Here is a 17,705-nt window from a genome sequence, read left to right as displayed (position 1 = left end):
AAAACTGCAACATTTTATTCCAAATCCGCCATTAGCCCTTTCTGACAGCTCAAAATGGCTCAGCCCTCACCCACATGGGCGTAAGTACAGATTAGAGTAGTTTTACATTATAACGGCCCTAGGGACACAGACGCCCACTGGCTGAACCCAGTGCAGCGCGCTCCTACCTAGAATCTAGTTCGCTCGCAGCACCTGCAGCCTACTTTTAATTGTTTTGCGCCTCAGCTACGGAGTGTCGTGCCGCTCGGCCCACTCAACCATATTCTAGTACACTCTAAACACAGCCCCCAGGCAAAAAAAAAAAAAATGCTCAAACCAGTTGGAAACTTCCAATTGGAATCAATAGGATATTTACAATTGTATTTTGGGACACCCATTGGAAAAATCCAACAGGTCCAATTGGACCAATCGGTTTTTTGAACACTACTGGACCTAATTGGTCTCTGAATTGGACTCGTTGGGACCAACAAGAAAAATGAAGGAAAAAAAGAAAGAAAGCCTAGATTGGCCCGAACTTTGATATGACACGGATATACTTGAAACTCCTTTCAAGAAGCATACTCATAGATAAACACACTACGGCAATTCTCTTCAGTGATATACACAACACTCATCACTTCACTATGAGAGATGCATGTTAGGTGCTACAGTGTAGACCGCTTATAACGTAAGTCGCCGGAGTCGCAAATATCCGCACTATAAGCGGTACTGCACTATAACCAAAGCAACAATTTTCAAGGCCCGCACATATGCAAAACATGTGCACCGAGCCGCCATGCGTATGCGACAGTCGAGGAATGCGGCTAGAACGTTTGCATTCAATTTACAGTCGAACCCGTTAATTCGAACCAAATCACGCGGCGGCGCCTCCGACCGGCATTGCTCCGGCACCGCCAGTTTCGTGGCGCTCGCTTGCTATGCGCGCCGTGATATTTCACGACTCGCATCAAGATTCTGGTTTCAGCCTCACTGGCTGTTCGTTCGCCCCCCGTGCCCTTCTCCTCCACTTCGTCTCCCTTTCTTCCTCGAGCACTCCTTCGGGCGCCCGTCTGAGGGGAGCAGTTCGCCGTCTCCGCTGACTTCTGTACTCCCAGGCAGCCGCACTGTAACCGGTATTTCGTTTCCCGCAACTGCACTATAAGCGATACGTGTATACATGGAGTGCTATGGGAAAATTAACGGGAGTCTGAAAAGACTGCACTATATCCGGTCCTGCACTATAAGCGGTTACGTTATAAGTGGTCTATACTGTATATGTGCTATATATGTGAGCAAAACTTGGTTGACCAAGTGGTGCCAGTGGTTCATGAGAAATTGGTAAAATTTCAAGACAGATTTTTAACTTGACAGAAAGCTAAATGCTTCACTCCATTGATCACACCAAAATACAAAAATATTTTACTTTAAAACTAACATTATAATTATGATATTATTATTATCAACTATTCTATTGTTTTGTGAGATTACCCAGTGACTTCCAATTGGGTTCAGTTGGGACCAATTGGCATACTAAGCTCGACTGATGTCCAACTGGACTTCTCATGAAGCCCAATTGGAACTTGGGCCTCCGATGATGTTCAATTGGAACCAGTTGGGTCCCATTGAAAAAAAATCCGACTGGACTCGATGTATTTTTTTAATTTTTTTGACTAGGCCGCCCTGGCCATACCGACAGCAGCGACAAAAGCCGGGAGTGGCTGTGCACGCGCCGGCAACTTGCCGGAAGTGCTGAAAAGTTCAGTGTTATAAGCGTGAAAATTACGAGAAACTGTGCAGCAGGCGCCATCACATGGTGTGCATAACGCGAATGGCTGCACTCTTTTTCGGAGAACGAATGCGCTCGCTGATCGTAGCCATCGTCATAACACACATGCCGAAGTCGTTCTGGTGCAGCGTGGCGCAATTTCGGTCAATTATTTGTGTTTGGCGCAGTTTGGCGCAGGAATTTGCGTCTGTATAGAAATGGGGCGATTTGCACAGGAGCCCCACCCCTGCTGGTGCTATGAGGAATGTCGGCAAAAGCATTACTGGCATCACACTTCAATGGTGCACGAGATGAAACCAGCAAAAAACTGAGAAAACTGCCAGCATTTGTCAGCGCTAGATTTTTCTAGCTGTTTACTCTCCTTTCTGCTCAAACCAGTGTATGAAACAATGTGGTAAGCACACAGCTGCTCAGCAGGAACGCTAATGCGTGTGTGCACACTGCTCATGCCAGCAGTGGAAGCCAGAACGCTGCCCTGGCTCTGGTAGCAGCCGATTGAGTGGAGCATGAGGATGATCCATCTTGTTACAAAGTGCAGAACAAGATAGAACATCACCTAGCCCAGTCTCATACCCTGCATTAGGGTGACTTGGCTTCAACACTTATGAAGCGAAACTCACTCCACATCCCTGTATACCCCTCCTCAAAGAACACGCGAAGGCTGTGCATGCTTGTTGATACCGTGACAGCATGACAGCGGTGGCGTGAACGCGCCTTTAGTGTCTTAACTGCTATCACAATAATATGCCTTTTGCAAATAGTTCTTACAGCAAGAAAAAGGTTAAAATTATATTAGGTGCAGAAGCAGCTGAAAGTTTGAACGCACATATTTCGTAGAGAGAGAAAAAAAAAAGAATTGGAACCTTTTTTAACCTTTTTTGCTAAAGTAATTTAAGAGTGAGTTTTGCCAACAGGCCTGTGCCTGGCCTGAGCCTGCGGTTTAAAGCCTGCGCCTGGCACAGGCTCGAGGACATCAGGCCCAGGCCTGATCATGGCCCACCAAGATTCACTTTACCTGACTTGGACCGCAGGCTGGGCCTGGGCTTTCAGATAAGCCCGGGCCCTGTAGTGCTCTAACTCACAATCCCAAAACATAGCAGAGACATTGTTTTATTTCTGCTGCCTTCTGTGTGCTTACTCACAATCCCAAAACATACGAAGACATTGTGTTATTTCTGCTGCCTTCTGTGTGCTTATATTTCACAGTGAGATTTGGTCAATGATACAAAAGATTCAAGTGCTCAGAACGTCATTACACTAGAAACATATTTCAATATCATTTCTACCCAGTACTGACAGCTTACAATGCAATCAGCGAAAACCAAACATGCACAGCTTTAGTCATTTTCAGCGGGTCTATGGATTTGAAATGCCCTAGTTTCATCCCTACACCCATCTATATGAAGAGAGCAACTAATTACTAATAGAATTCAAGGGCATTGGAAATGGAAAGTGTCATTCATGCAATTATGCAAGAACAGTACTTTTAAAACAGCATCTGGGCAAACATTTTTGCATAGTTCATTTCACCTTGCCAATTTTATAAAGAAGTTTAACTACATACACATGAATTAAAGCATAGCAATGTTTAAGATCGGTGCAACCTGGCATTTATTACGGTGGCATCTATTGCTATATCTATGCAAGGTACTGTCAATATCCTCAGCCCTATTAAATGTCAACCATGCACACTGTGGAAGCCTAGATGGAGAAGTATACAGAAAGCCTAGATGATTAGCTTCATGCTTCAGTTAAACCTTCAAGGGTCAAAGACATGTATAAACGGTGCCGCGAACAAGCCCTAAATGGTTGATGCCATATATTCACAATGACGCCTGTATGTTTGAAAAACGCGCCAATCTTTCAACTCTCTGTTGCCCAGCAAGTGCTGCAACCCTGTGTGGATACCAGAAAACTTTTTTTTTTTTCGCTCCATAGTCTCTTGGCTTTAATTCCACGACTTGTTCAAACCGGCACTTTGGTGACCGCTAGCACAACCGCGCATCCGCGGGCGCACAGTGGTTAGTTTTATTTGTTATTTATTTGTTAGGCTGTTTGTCCGCTCGCAAAAACTGATGTTTATTTGGTTTCTAATTTCTCGAAGGATCACCGCTAGATGCTCACACGTTTATTGCTCACAGGGGTGCGATTACATCTGTTCACAGGCGGCGCTAGTATTACGAACGATGCTGCCGTATACAAACGATGCTGCCATGCCTGCATTTCTTTCCTTGAGACTCTCGAAAACTGATTGCCCTTCGTTGGCGATGGGACGAGGGATTACTGCAAGTTTCTGACTCATCTTGTTTTTCTGGAGGGCACACAACCATCGAGTTTTTTTGCGTGTGCTCACATACAGGGTCCAATTATGCTATGGATGTGCGCGCCGGTTGCTATTCTACAAGTGAGTCGAGCAGCGATTCCTTCGATATGTACTACTGCTGATGTGCCCCAAATTGGAATATATCTATTTCATTGTATCTACTTCTTTATTCATATTGTAACTATTTATGCAAGCCCATCTGTATTCATTAATAAACAATGAATGTTTACCTATGGAAAATATTTGTCACTTTTTAGCCCTTTTAAAAAAGTTGCGGTAAATGTTTTTTCGAAATACTAGGTCACAAGATTTTAAACCTACAAAAAAAAAGAAATCGACCCTGAAGTGTCGCATCTGGCAAAAATAAAACTTTATCTTCAAAGGGTTAATGTACTACAGCCTAAGTAAAATGAAGGCAGGCCACTGCATACTAGATTAGAGCTGTTGATGAGCATGCAGAATGTCTTTTTTGGCATTCATGGTGCTCAAAAGGTATCAGAATAAGCCAACATTGCAGCAGAAGCACCTCTACAAAAGTCAAATTCAGCTCCAAAAACATGTAGCATGACAGTATCCTTTGACAAAGCATATATGCAGTATGCAGGGAACCATGATACCTTCCATAATTTCCCACATATTATAGAAATGCTATTAAATGCTCCTCTTTCACACTGGTACATATCTTGTCACTTCCCACTACATATTTTACCCCTTCTCGCTATATATTTTGCAAGTACTTTCCACTGATACATAACAGCCCGCTATGCACCAGTGCAATGTCAGCAGCACCACATCACTGTCCCACTAATGTGGAGCTCCTACATACTGCACTGCACAGACAAAAACATGTGAATTAATCTGTTCTGTTAAGATTGAGAACACTTGTTAGTTTCAACCTTCTATACTTATAATTTTAAAAAGTTCCTTTTTTGTGTACATGGGATATGCGTAGTGGAAATGCGTTTTCAATCAAGCTGGAATGGGATTTGAAGAGAAATTACACTTGATTCAGTCTCCCGAGCCCCACAAGTGAAAAAATAAAGGCGCCTTTTCTGTTAATGCACAGTTTCAAACAGTGGAAACTCGTTGATATGATTCTGCGTAATACGTTTTTCGGGAAGATACGTTTTTTTTTTTTTTTTTTTTCCGTTTCCCGGCCAACGCCGCCCCATTGGAGCAATGTATTTTCATGCGGTTGATACAATCACATTTTCACCTGAAAACTCGTAGATTTATATTCAAGTGTACTAGATTAAATTACATTCCAACAACCCACGAAATATGTGTTAAAGGCTGGCGACACTAGCGGAAAAAAGCGCGCTGCGCGCCGGCGATGGCAAGATGCGCGCCACATAAGCTGCCGCGAAGCAGGTTTTTCATGCCGTGGGAGGGATTGGTCCTGGACCGATTTAAATTGCCGCGCGTCCCGGCAGCAAACGAGCCACAAGTGAAGCAGACTAATGAGACCGGCCCCCTTCAATGATGTACGCGTGGGCACGGCCGGTCTGGAGGCGCGCGCTCGCCGATCTTTAAAGACGGAAGAGAGCGCAGCGCGCGCCTCCACACCGGCCGTGGCGCGGGAAACTGGTGTCACGCGGACCTGCGCGACCGCTATTTTCGCACTCATAGTATCATCTTCTCGCGTCAGCTTTCGCTCGCGCTTGTTTTGGTTGGCTTTTCAGGCGAGATCTTCATGCGGTCACGTGGCTGAACGAAACACCTCCCTCGTCCGCCATTCATATTGCTCGTTGTAGCCCGCTGCTCTACGGTGTTCCTTTGTTTCAGAATTCTTGGCCTCGTGGTGCCATGACCTCCATATATATAGCTATGTCAAGGAACTTAACTTTCAAAAGAACTTGTTTACAGACTTTGAAAAAAAAAAAGTTCAGCGAAAACTGACGAGCTATTTCAAAGTTGGTCAATAAAAGTGTGTGAGCTGCGGTTCGTGTGGTGTCGTGATGCTGCTCCACTTAACACGCTAGTTATGCAGAGCAGTATCACTTGACGCCACAGGAAGCTTTGCTAGCGAGTTTGTCACAAGTAAGCTTGTTTTCTAACATTTTGGGGATTGCTTTGGATGATACTATTTTTGAATGATACATTTTATTTTCTTGTTCCCGGGAAGATCGCATCAACAAGGTTCCACTGTACTCCCATATGATCAAGTTTGGAGTTGAATACACATTATTGCTATAAAATGGCCGTGATTAAACCTAGACGTGACAAAGTATTGTTAAGCTCTGACAAAAAAACTGTTCGATACTATCTGGAATGCAAGAACCTGATTTAATTGAACTTACCTTGAACATTCGATGTAGTTTTAGGACAACATGACAGAAGATAAACCTCAGCATCAACAACCTTAGGAAGTCATCACCATAGAATTGCAAGTATGCGGGATCTAGAAGCAAAATACATCAGGACACTTATAACCAAATGAAAACAAATCAAGCATATCAAATATCTAAGCAAGGGGTGCAGAAAATTTGCAACTAATGGTTCGCATTATACATACACCACAATGTGGAAGGCCAAACTTACATAAACAAGTGAAACATGATCTCTGAATAAGCACATGACAGCTGTGAGATAAATGAATACACCGACAGAAATTACTGATGCAGATGGAATTTAAGTAATCATGGCAGCATGCAGGAACTATGACATAAAGCCCTCAGCAGAATATGAATTGCAGGAGATACAAACTGCTAAAAAGGCCAACATGAAAGATCATGTTGTGCCAATTTCACTTTCTCGTTTTCAAAATGAAGCAGCAAGCTTCGGCATGTGTATCAGCAGCCAAAACACAGAAAGGCTTCTAGATTTAAGCAAAATTCACTCTGCAAAGCTAATATATGTGCTCCATTCGCTTGCTAGATATTTGTCTTATTGACCATTACCAAGCTTACAATGCATGAAAAGGTTACCACATCCACAGCCATGTCCACATTCACGGCCAAGTGCTTCAAGCTTATATTTTACAGCAGCACAACACATTGTACAGACTTTGTAGCACTAGCCTAGAGAGTGCAAAACCTCTGCTCCAGAGTTTCACTGGGACATGTTTTTTTTTATTTTTTTATTTTTCTTCTGCTCTCAGAATTATTCACTATGACCCATGTAGTCCATGTGATGAATAATTAAGAGATGGATGGTTCAAGCCAGCACCAACTACAGTGTAGACCGCTTATAACGTAAGTCACTGGAGTCGTGAATATCTGCACTATAAGCGGTACTGCACTATAACCAAAACAACAATTTTCAAGCCCTGCACGTATGCTAAACATGTAGACCAAGCAGCCACGCGTATCCGAGAATCGAAGCATGCGACTGGGAATTTTGCATCCGTTAAAATTTACGAACGTTGAAAGGTTAATGTCCAAGTACCCACGATCTTCGCATGAAGCAGACAAAGTAATAAAAAAAAATGTCTCGGTTTTGCTCGAAAGGTGAAGCATCAATTGCGATAGCAAATTAGTAGAGAGATATAAGGAGTAGGGATAGTAGTTTTATCGGCTGCATAAACTTGACACATTCGCTTATTAACTGAATTAAAAAGCGTGGTGTCAATGCGCACAAGCAAACGTGAATAGACTCGATTACCACAGACAACCACTGCCAAAACGCAGGCGTGGGGAAACGCGGCCGCCGCAGCGAGCGAAGGTTCGTGCAGTCTATCGCTTCAACGGAAACTGAGCGGCGTAAGCACAGCGCATACAAAGGTCAGAGCCGTGTGGAGATCACTTTCAAGATACGGTGCACGCGACAACATCGACAGCCAGCACAGGCACGAACGCATTTGTTGGCTGAGTAAAAGCCACCGCCCTCCCCCCCCCCCCCCTCCCTCCCTCCCGTGCTGCCTTCCCGCTATGCTCCTTTTGCGTGGAACATTGCGTCGCCAGTTCCCCTTGCGCCCGGTTGCAAGATACGCATTTGGTGCCGCAGCCCAGCGTCGCCCCCCCCTTGCTCCCTCCCATACCCCCACGACCTTTCGCGCGATGGAAGTCGCGTTTGCTCTCTGTTGTGAAAGCGCGTCCCCCGTGCGCTTTCACTCGCAAATACGGCGCGCAGCGACGATTTTATCGCCCTTGGACTCATGCTCCACGACTCATGCTCCTCCTCCGCATCGCCCTCGTTGATCTCCTCTCGCATCGGGGGGCACACCTCGTTGAGAAGAGTGCTCGCTACCGCCCTTGTCGGCGAGATTTTCCCACGGAAGCCGCATTATAACCCGTATTTCGTCTCACGCGGCTGCACTGTAAGCGGTATGGGTATACATGGAGTGCTATGGGAAAATTAACGGGAGTCTGAAAAGACCGCACTATATCCGGTCCTGCACTATAATCGGTTACATTATAAGTGGTCTATACTGTATTAAAGGGGCCCCGAAACACTTTTTGAACATAATAAGAAAAAGTTGCCAGTCTGTAGAAGAGGCTCCTGTGAACATACAAGCCAAACATTATTGCACTGCGTGCAACAGGAAATTTACAATCTCATGTCAAAAACAGTGAAAAATCGCTTGCTCTTGCCTTCACAATGTCGCAAGCAGTGAATCCCACCAACAGCTATTGGTTGTTTCATGATCGCGAGAACATTCTCAGTAATACTATATTGCTAATTTCGTGGTAAATAAATGAAAAATATATTTGACTGCCATCTCAAAAAGACAGAAAAAGCATTCCATCTTTGCACTGCCAGTATACATATGACAGTTGCACACAGATGCGTGGCCTCCGAGATAGCAGCAACGTGCTGCGTAGCGTAGATATAGTGGCTGCCACAGGGTGGTGCAACAAGCCCTCTCTCTGGCGAGACACTCAACTTTTGGGTGGAGCTTGCCTGTGTAGCTTCCCGCATGCTTGTGGAGACAAAAAAAAAAAAAAAAAGGAAAAAAATCCGCCCATCGGTGCAATAACTATGTCTAACTTCACTTGAAGGATTTGAAAAATTCTTGCAGCAGGAAATTTGTGAGGCAACATCTTTTAATAGGGGAGGCCATTATATGATTAGCGACAAAAGTGTTTCAGGGCACCTTTAAAAAATTCTGCCTTTGTGCTTCCATCACCACTCTAAACAGGTCCAAACAGGTACCTGTGCTAATGCAGCTAGTACGCGACATTAACAGGCAAGGGGCCCACCAGTGACACGAAGTGAAAAAATAAAGTGTGGTCCCGTTATAATCATTCAGATCATAATATAGCTGCTGCTGATATACCTTCAGTTGAAGATGACCAGGGTTAATATTCACAAACAATTGCTTCCGGCAATAGTTTTGCATGGTGGAATATCCAGAATGGTGTCCCTTTTTAAGCAAATAGCACTTGTTTATGTAATGTTATCCTTTGCTACCCATCTCATCAATGCACTTATGCACACCTAAACCACTCTAAGCTTGAAATTTTATCATACAGTGGCAGCTATGCACCAGTTTACAATAAGCATACACCCGTAAAAAATTTTCAATGTGATGCTGTGATTTTTTGAAACGATGAATGACTATGCGGCTGTTGCAGTTTCTCGCTCGCCTTCGCTACCACTCCATCTCACCAGCTCTGTGTAGTTCACCGAGAGCTGCGATCCGTATCAGTTGAGCAGAACAGAGGACCAGATGAAGAGTGCCTCCACTGTCCCCCTCTGATTGTCTTTTATGCAAACATGGGCTGAATGGAAGTTTCAAGGTAGGATCAGCGGCACAACAAAGGGCAAGCCCCCTCCCCCTTCTCAGAACACACAGCTGGCTCTCAATCCTGATTCAATCGACGAAGCAACAGCTTTAACCCTGGTGATGTCACACACATGACCCTGCTGGCATTACGACGTGCGAATAAGGGACCAAAAAAGCCAAGGGCCGAGCACAGTAGCATTAGTTTAATCTGTGATTTCCTTGCAGCGTGTGGCACTGCCACATTTGCCAAAGGTGATTGTCCCAGCATTCTGTATAAAATGCGCGTTTACTTAAAGTGTGTTCAAAATGTCAGGAGGTGGTTTAGTGGCTCCTTAACAACTACCTGATGAAAGAACAAAGCTAACAAGAACTGGCATGAACACAATTTTTTTTTTTTACCAATGTAGCTGGTTAAGTCATCAGCCCACAATAAAAGTGGCACACTTAAATGTGATCAGTCAATAATAATGCACCTGCAAATGCATGGTAGGTAAAGTATTCACAAGTGCTCAACAGTAAAATGTCTGAAGAATGTGGACATAGTTGTAAATTTTCTGACCACTGTACTAATGTTCAAATGCAACAGCACTGACGAGAATGCGTGGGGCTGCACACAATGACTGCAACATGCTTGCAGGAAGCAAACAAGAAGGGAAATTAAGGGGCTCGATTTTTGTTAATCATGACCATATAAAGCCAACAGGCAAAGAAGCCAAGAAAAGCATATTGGTAATTTTACCTGTGGTTGAAATTGAAATGCAGAAAATAATGAGGAAAAGGGAAAATGAAAGGGGACAAAAAGATAACTTGTTGCCGGTGGGAGCCGAACCTAGAACTTCTGCATTACACATGCGTTGCACTACCAATTGTGCTACAGCAACGGCCATCAATCCGGCCACTACCTTGGGTATTGTGTATACAAGATCTAGCCCTGGATGTTCCACATCAACCCGCCATGGCTCTGAGTGGCACTGGCTAACATTCCCAGGGCTATGTCTAGTACACATAAATACCCAAGACAGTGGACAGATCGAGGGCTGTCGCTGTAGCACAATTGGCAGTGCAATGCACGCATAATGTGGAGATTGTGAGTTTGACTTCCACCGGCAACCAAGTAATCTTTTCGTTCACTTTCATTTTCCCTTTTCCTCATTATTTTCTACATTTCAATTTCAAACACAGCTAATTAGTACCCCCATGCTTTCCTTGGCTCCACTGCTTATTGGCTGTATATATAGGAAGATAGTGAGATATGCCATTGCAGCGGCCATAACTAGTTGCAGGCCAGTAGTGAGGTGTCTGTGGTCTAGCTGTTCTGGCCCGTAGGCAGCAGTATAGAGACCCCCAATTTAAGTAAATAAATATTTGAAAATTTTCAGCTTCACATTGTACAATTACTTTTTGTACTGACTTTCATGTTACATGAGCATAAATATACTCTATTTTTACATTTCTTGTAAAACCTTGTAACCATTTACAATTGAATTTGTATATACAATTGAATATGAAAGAAAAGCAAAAATAAGTGACAAAATACTGGCTCATATGCACAGATTTTGTACTAAAACAACACTTAGTGGATGATTTCGTTGAATACTATGCATGGCAAAGATATACCTGCCCAGTTCATCCATAGCAAATATCAAAAGCTGGGATACACATCGCACAAACTGCAGCAGTGCCATGAGTAAAGAAACAACCATCTTTCTACCGATTTGTGTACCCTGCCAGTAACATATTTTTGCTTCTGTTCTGACTGGTGGTCACGCATTATTTTGTACAGCAAGGTTCTCAACTTTTGGTCAGGCCTTGCTCCTGATGACTATGTGTTCTGTACATTTTCTTTGAAGCAAGTGACGCAAGTAGCATAAATGAAACCTGTTTTAGGTGAAATCCACCCAAAAATTGCTACTCCTGTGTGACACCTGAGCCCACACAAATGACTGAACAAGTGTCTGGGCTTACCTACAATAAATACACAACGCTTTCAGATATGTTAGGTGCTTGCTCTCTTGAAGTATCTGAGCCCACACAAATGACTTGGTTCAAGCTGGACAAGTGTCTGTGCTTACCTCCAATAAACACACAACCCTTTTAGATACGTTAACTCTCTTGAAGTATGGATTCAAAGTCAAACTTTCTCGCATGCTTACCAAAAACAAACATTTAGTTCATGCAACCCCCGCTCAGGTGACTATATCACTACCTTTCCGGGGCACCAAAGCCAAGCAGCCTCATCAGCAATAAACATCACAACAATGCACATGTGGAATATTTCTCTGCTAGGCATAAAGATGACACGACCTCACAAAGCTGCCCTGCAAGAAAGCCTCCTGACTACTGTCACTATGGAGAAGCTGTTTTCGTTTCTCTCTGAACTTGCACGTGCAGAAGCAATCAATGAGAACACACCTATGCTGCGGGAGCGTATGAGGACACGGCTGGCCTCCGCCATAAAGCGATTAAGGTGACCCAGGGCCTTGTCCCAAAGAGAGACCGGCACATCGACTACATGGCACACGAAGCACAGGGCTGTCAATGGGCTGTGCAGGAACAGTGTCAGCAGGTTGCCCTTGTGCTGTTGATCTGAATAGAAAAATAAAGCAAAGCACAGCACAGAATCAATGCATTATATAAAAGATCAGAATCCACAAGATGGACAAAAGATACCAACACAGGTGAATCCTAGGCCAGGATATTGTAGCGATGTTTTTTCCCGATGATAATGTCTTTCGGCGTTTTTCGCGTTCATGAGCGGCTGCATTCGACGCTCTGCCTGGGGCGGAGCATTGCAAGTGGCCACTCACAAACGCACATAGCACCACAAGGCCTTAGCTTCGAAAAAGGCACGGCTACAATGAAATTTAGCAAAGATGCAAAAAAAATTTGCTGTCGGAGCAACTTCACAGTCACAATAACAGAGAAGGGGGGAGGTGGACGAGAAAGAACAAGATAACCCCCCTTTTTTGAGTACTGCAACTAAGATGCAAGACGCGCAATCGTCTGCACAATCGCAAACTTGCACAAAAGGTGCATTTTTTTACAATTTCCCGTGAAGAAATTGAAATTAGTGTTGTTTAGATGGTATTGGCAAACTAAGGCAAACTGTCAACCCCCCCCCCTGGCAGAGATCCTGGGTGCGCTACTAGAACATGAACAAGCTTTGTTTATAGATATCATGATCCATTTATCTTTACTTTCTTGTTTTCTTCTCATTTTTCACATCAGTGCCATGATCCGATACTTGCACTACATGAGTGAACAATTGACAACATCACCATCAATGCATGCTGACAAGATTGCATCAAATGCATTGAGGACAAGTGGGCGCACCTATGTCCTGCGCATTATTTTCACGTCCACACACACACCATTGCCACAGGTGCTTTCCTTTACGTTATTGTCTTTCAACTTAAAACTGTTGCAGTGAAATCACAAAGCAATTTTTTTGCATATCAAAGCATCATTGAGGCTCGTCATTGAGGAAATGCATTAATGACTGCAGAAGCAGGATGCCTCAGTGCCACATAGTTCACCAGTAATCTGATGACAGTGATATGTTCCTACCTTTACAGCAGGTGTACACTGCTCCATTGTTCAGTGATACATTTTGATAAAAAAGCTTAACACTAGAGGCATGCAAATAGTGAAATATATGCACAAATTAAAATTGAATAGAACAAAGTCAAAACAATGATGTTGGTGTAGAAAGTTTAATGTCAAATTGAATTCGAATTTTAAGGTTCTTTTTTTTTTTTGTTAAGTGGTCATAATAAACACATCAAAAAGAAAACAAAACCAATCACGGAAGCAAATACAGCAGTTAATGATGCAAAGCTAGTACTATTTGCTATGGGGTAAAAGATAGCTTTGACTGAAGACAATATTTGAGAAAGGATAGTGTTATCAGATTTTGTTTGCCCACTGGCCCTGTGAGCAGTGCACAATCCCTTAAAGTGCCTCTCACCAGGCCCCCTCAAGTTTTGGTTCTATACTATATTTTGTTATATATATTTTGTGGTCATATTTTGTGATTATATTTTGGTTATAATTTTGATACAAACTGCTGCCCAGGGAGCGTTCTGCCACAATAACTTTTAACAAAATTATGCAGATTCATCACATACATTGAAATCAATGTGAAGCCAAGCTTCAGTCAAGCAGAGTTATTTATACCTATAAACTAATGATGATTGTGTTTACTTTCATCCTATACAACATGCAACCTCATGCAAACTAGTAGGTTTATGTTTATCCACTACAAAGGTAACAACATTAATCTAATGCAATTTTTATGTTCATGCACTACACTGTGCTGAAATGCAAACACCAAATCAGGTGGGTCCACAATGTGAGATGTCTACGCAGCCAATCGCAGCTGGCTATTTGTGTGCTACAGGTGCTATGAGAGTGTGACATGGAAGCAAGATGATGTTGTATGCATGTGACATCATTTTGTAAGAGCGCCAAGTGGCCCCTTTCAGGAGTACAGCACATAGGCTTGTGTTTGAATTTTCAGCTGTTTTAGCGCCATACATTGGTGTAATACTTTGCAACACAATCAGCACATGATCTATGGCCTGTGCTTGTCTGCTTGCAATGTTCAAACATGGTGAAAAGCCCTTTAAAAAAAATTTGGCACCATATTATCATGTAGTGACAGTGAACAACCACCAGTTGCACAACGCAAGTCACAGAACTACCTGTTTTAATGGACAAACCTGTGCCCAGCAAAACAAACAGCACAATGATGGTGGTGAGCACACTCGTCGATCGTCAAAAGCTGATCTGCGGGTCAAGCGTGTCACCCTTTATACATGACTCATCGAAGGTTCCAGTATAATCGCTGGTGCTTGCATACCTTCCAGAAAGTACAACACTGTTCGCATTGTACATACAATCTGATTACACAAAGTTCAGCGAGAGCATATACAACAGATAGAATCAACGATAACGTTAGAGTAAGTTCCAAATATCGCAGGCGTGTCTTGCGCTGAGCGATAACTTTAAGTTGTTGGCTGTTTGCAATGTGCAGCATGAGACAGATTTTCCATGCCAGCCAATATATCCCGAAATGAAAACACTTATAGAGCTGCCGCTCAAATTTCGCATTAGAGAGTATCGTAATCGTCAGTGAATTTTTTAACATTTAAAGCATTCATTGTCAGTAATACAAGGGATGATTTCCTTTTTTTTTAAAGGAAATATATATATATATATTTTTTAAATAAAAAATTACCTGCTCTCATTATCTCTCTCTTTCTCTCTCTATGTGTATAATATTATAGAGGGAGAAAGACAGGCTTTTCAAAAATAATACCATGGGTAAAAACATTTGTACCCATGTTTTAATGTTTAAACATTTGTATCCATGTATTAATGTTTTTACCCATGGGTACCATGGGTAAAAACATTAATGCACATATGCAATATACAATTTGTGATGCCTTAAGTACAATGCTACGGAGATATGTCTACAAAAAAAAGAAAAAACTGTTTTTGCCAAGCTAGCAATTCTCTCAAATGACTGAAAGCAGAAGAGAAAAGTCACAGTACCTCTAAGTGCTAACAGAACACCCAATCTTCTCCAAAATGTTCTACAGCCATCAGTTGCAGTAAAAGAAAACCCCGGGTGAGACATGAGCAAGAATAAGGAGATCCAAGGAGCTCAATGTTTTTTTTTCTTTGAAAGTTTGTCTTGTGGCATAAAATGTTTGGTGCGTGTAAGTTCTTATGCATGTATTTGGCCGTTATTACGTACAGCATACTTATTGCTTAAAATTGTAGTTCATATTGTTACGGCGCAACTAAGAGTGGCGCCAAAGTCAGAAGACGACGATTTGACGTGTCGAGGTGTAATTGGTCTCGACAGCCATCTGTTACGTCCGACAGCCATCAGTTACGTCCGATGCAAACTAACAAGGACCTATGGCACGGACCATAGATCCACAGATGGTAGTCAGGTGGGCGGCTTGGGTGTAGCCCCACTTTTGACAGGTCTTTTCTTTTTTTCAAGTTACAGCTTTACAAAATCACAGACAATGAAGCCAGAGAATGCATAAGGGAATCTATATGTGTGACGTGAGCAGGAGGTTGCGGACGGAGACAAACATGGTCGCCCGAACACTGCCTTTTATTCTTCATCTTCCTCCTTCACCACTAATGCACCGCGCCAGCCCTGTGCGTTTCGTCACATATGCTATGTTTAATTGAAATGTAAAAATATTGAAGTACAGGAAAACATGAAAGTGGATGAAAAGATAACTTGCCCCAGGTGGGAGCTAAACCTACATCTCTCGCATTATGTGTGCAGTGTTTTAACGCAGGAGCTCTTTCATCCAGAAATCTTTTAGTTGACTTTCATTTTCCCTTTACCTTATCATGTTTACATTTCAATTAAACATCACAATTAACTTCTCGTATGCTATCTCTGGCTTCACTATCCGTTACTTCGTATGCTAGTGAGACAAGAAACTTGACTTAGCAAGTATATGGTGATGAAGCATTATTGAGAAGCCATGTCTTTGAATGGCATCAATGATTTTGGGAGGGCAGAGATTCAGTGCAAGATGATCCCAGGCCGCCTTGCAACGTCATACACTGCTGCAAATGTCGAACATGTGAGGCAATGATTGCATGGAAATCGCCATGTTACTGTTCAAGATTCCTTTTATTTCTCCAAGAGAAAGTAATATTCTTCCTGACAGTGAGCATGATATCAGGAAATCTGAAATCGAACAGGGATGTACTTTACCAGATCGTACACAACGATTTAGAAAAACAAACTAAATACAAAAATCGTCCCTCACACACTGACAGGTGAACGGATAGAAACCAAATGAACAATTGCTGCTGAACTTTTGGAAGGGTCAGAAGTGATCCCACATTTGCGTTAAGTGTCAATGCTGGAGATGAAAGTTGGTGTTACCAGTATGACCCTCAAACAAAGTGACAAAGCGATACGCCGAAACTGCCGCCCTTCCAGCGGCTACAGCACGAGATGTTGCCTCCTTCCTGATCCACCGATTCATACTGCGTCACGGTCCACCCCAGGAGCTACTCAGCGATCGAGGCCGTGTCTTCTTGTCGGAAGTCGTCGAAGCCATTCTCAAAGAGTGTCACATCGTTCACCGCAAAACTACTGCGTACCACCCACAGACAAACGGTCTCACAGAGCGATTTAACTGCATGCTCGGCGACATGCTCTCAATGTACATCGCTGCCGACCACACAAATTGGGATGCCATTCTGCCCTTCGTCACCTACGCCTACAATATCGCCCCTCAGAGTACTACTGGCTTCTCACCGTTCTTCTTATTGTACGGCCGCCACCCGTCGCACACGATCGACACGATCCTTCCATACAGGCCAGACACGTCTGAGTATACGCCTATATCTGCCACAGCCAGACATGCTGAAGAGTGTCGTGACCTTGCCCGGACCTTTACTGCAAATGAACAAGAGCGGCAGAAGAGCATCCGCGGTGACAACACCACTTCTGCGCCCACGTTTTTCCCTGGGGCGCTCATCTGGCTCTCAGTCCCTACCACCGCAACTGGACTCTCTTCGAAACTACTGCCCAAATACGAAGGCCCCTACCGTGTCGTCGAACGCACGTCCCCAGTAAATTACCTTATCGAACCCGTTGAACCATCTTCGGACATGCGCCGTCGAGGGCGCGACATCGTCAATGTGGAGCGCCTCAAGATATACCATGACCCACTCATGATGACAACCTGTTAAGTCGCCAGGCGGCTCCCTTTTCACAGCCGGGGTAATTGTAGCGAAGCGTTGGAACTCTGAAGTGGGTCGTCCGCTCCAGCGCGTTCTAGTGGGTCGTTTTCTTCGGCTCTTGAGCGCCGCTCGTGCTGAGAGTCCGTGCTGCGCTTTTTGGACTGTCGCTCTTGCGCTGCTTTAAGTGCCGTCCAATAAACACCCTTATACGACGA

General features: G+C 43.6%; 1 protein-coding gene across 5 annotated transcripts in view; it reads right to left on the bottom strand.

Moving 5' to 3' along the window:
* LOC119436422 (protein SCAI-like) overlaps positions 1–17,705 on the bottom strand; it is a 132,577-nt gene that overhangs the window by 65,378 nt on the left and 49,494 nt on the right. For all 5 annotated transcript variants that reach the window (XM_037703267.2, XM_037703268.2, XM_049657740.1 and 2 more), the window contains exons 11-12: positions 12,169–12,342; positions 6,389–6,489 (exon numbers count right to left, since the gene is read on the bottom strand). In XM_037703267.2, the coding sequence (XP_037559195.1) occupies positions 6,389–6,489; positions 12,169–12,342 (275 nt within the window). The remainder of the gene's footprint in view (positions 1–6,388; positions 6,490–12,168; positions 12,343–17,705) is intronic.

The sequence above is a fragment of the Dermacentor silvarum genome, chromosome 1 (assembly GCF_013339745.2).
Source record: "Dermacentor silvarum isolate Dsil-2018 chromosome 1, BIME_Dsil_1.4, whole genome shotgun sequence".
Classification (NCBI taxonomy): Eukaryota; Metazoa; Arthropoda; class Arachnida; order Ixodida; family Ixodidae; genus Dermacentor; species Dermacentor silvarum.
This window is presented reverse-complemented; position numbering and strand designations above follow the sequence as displayed.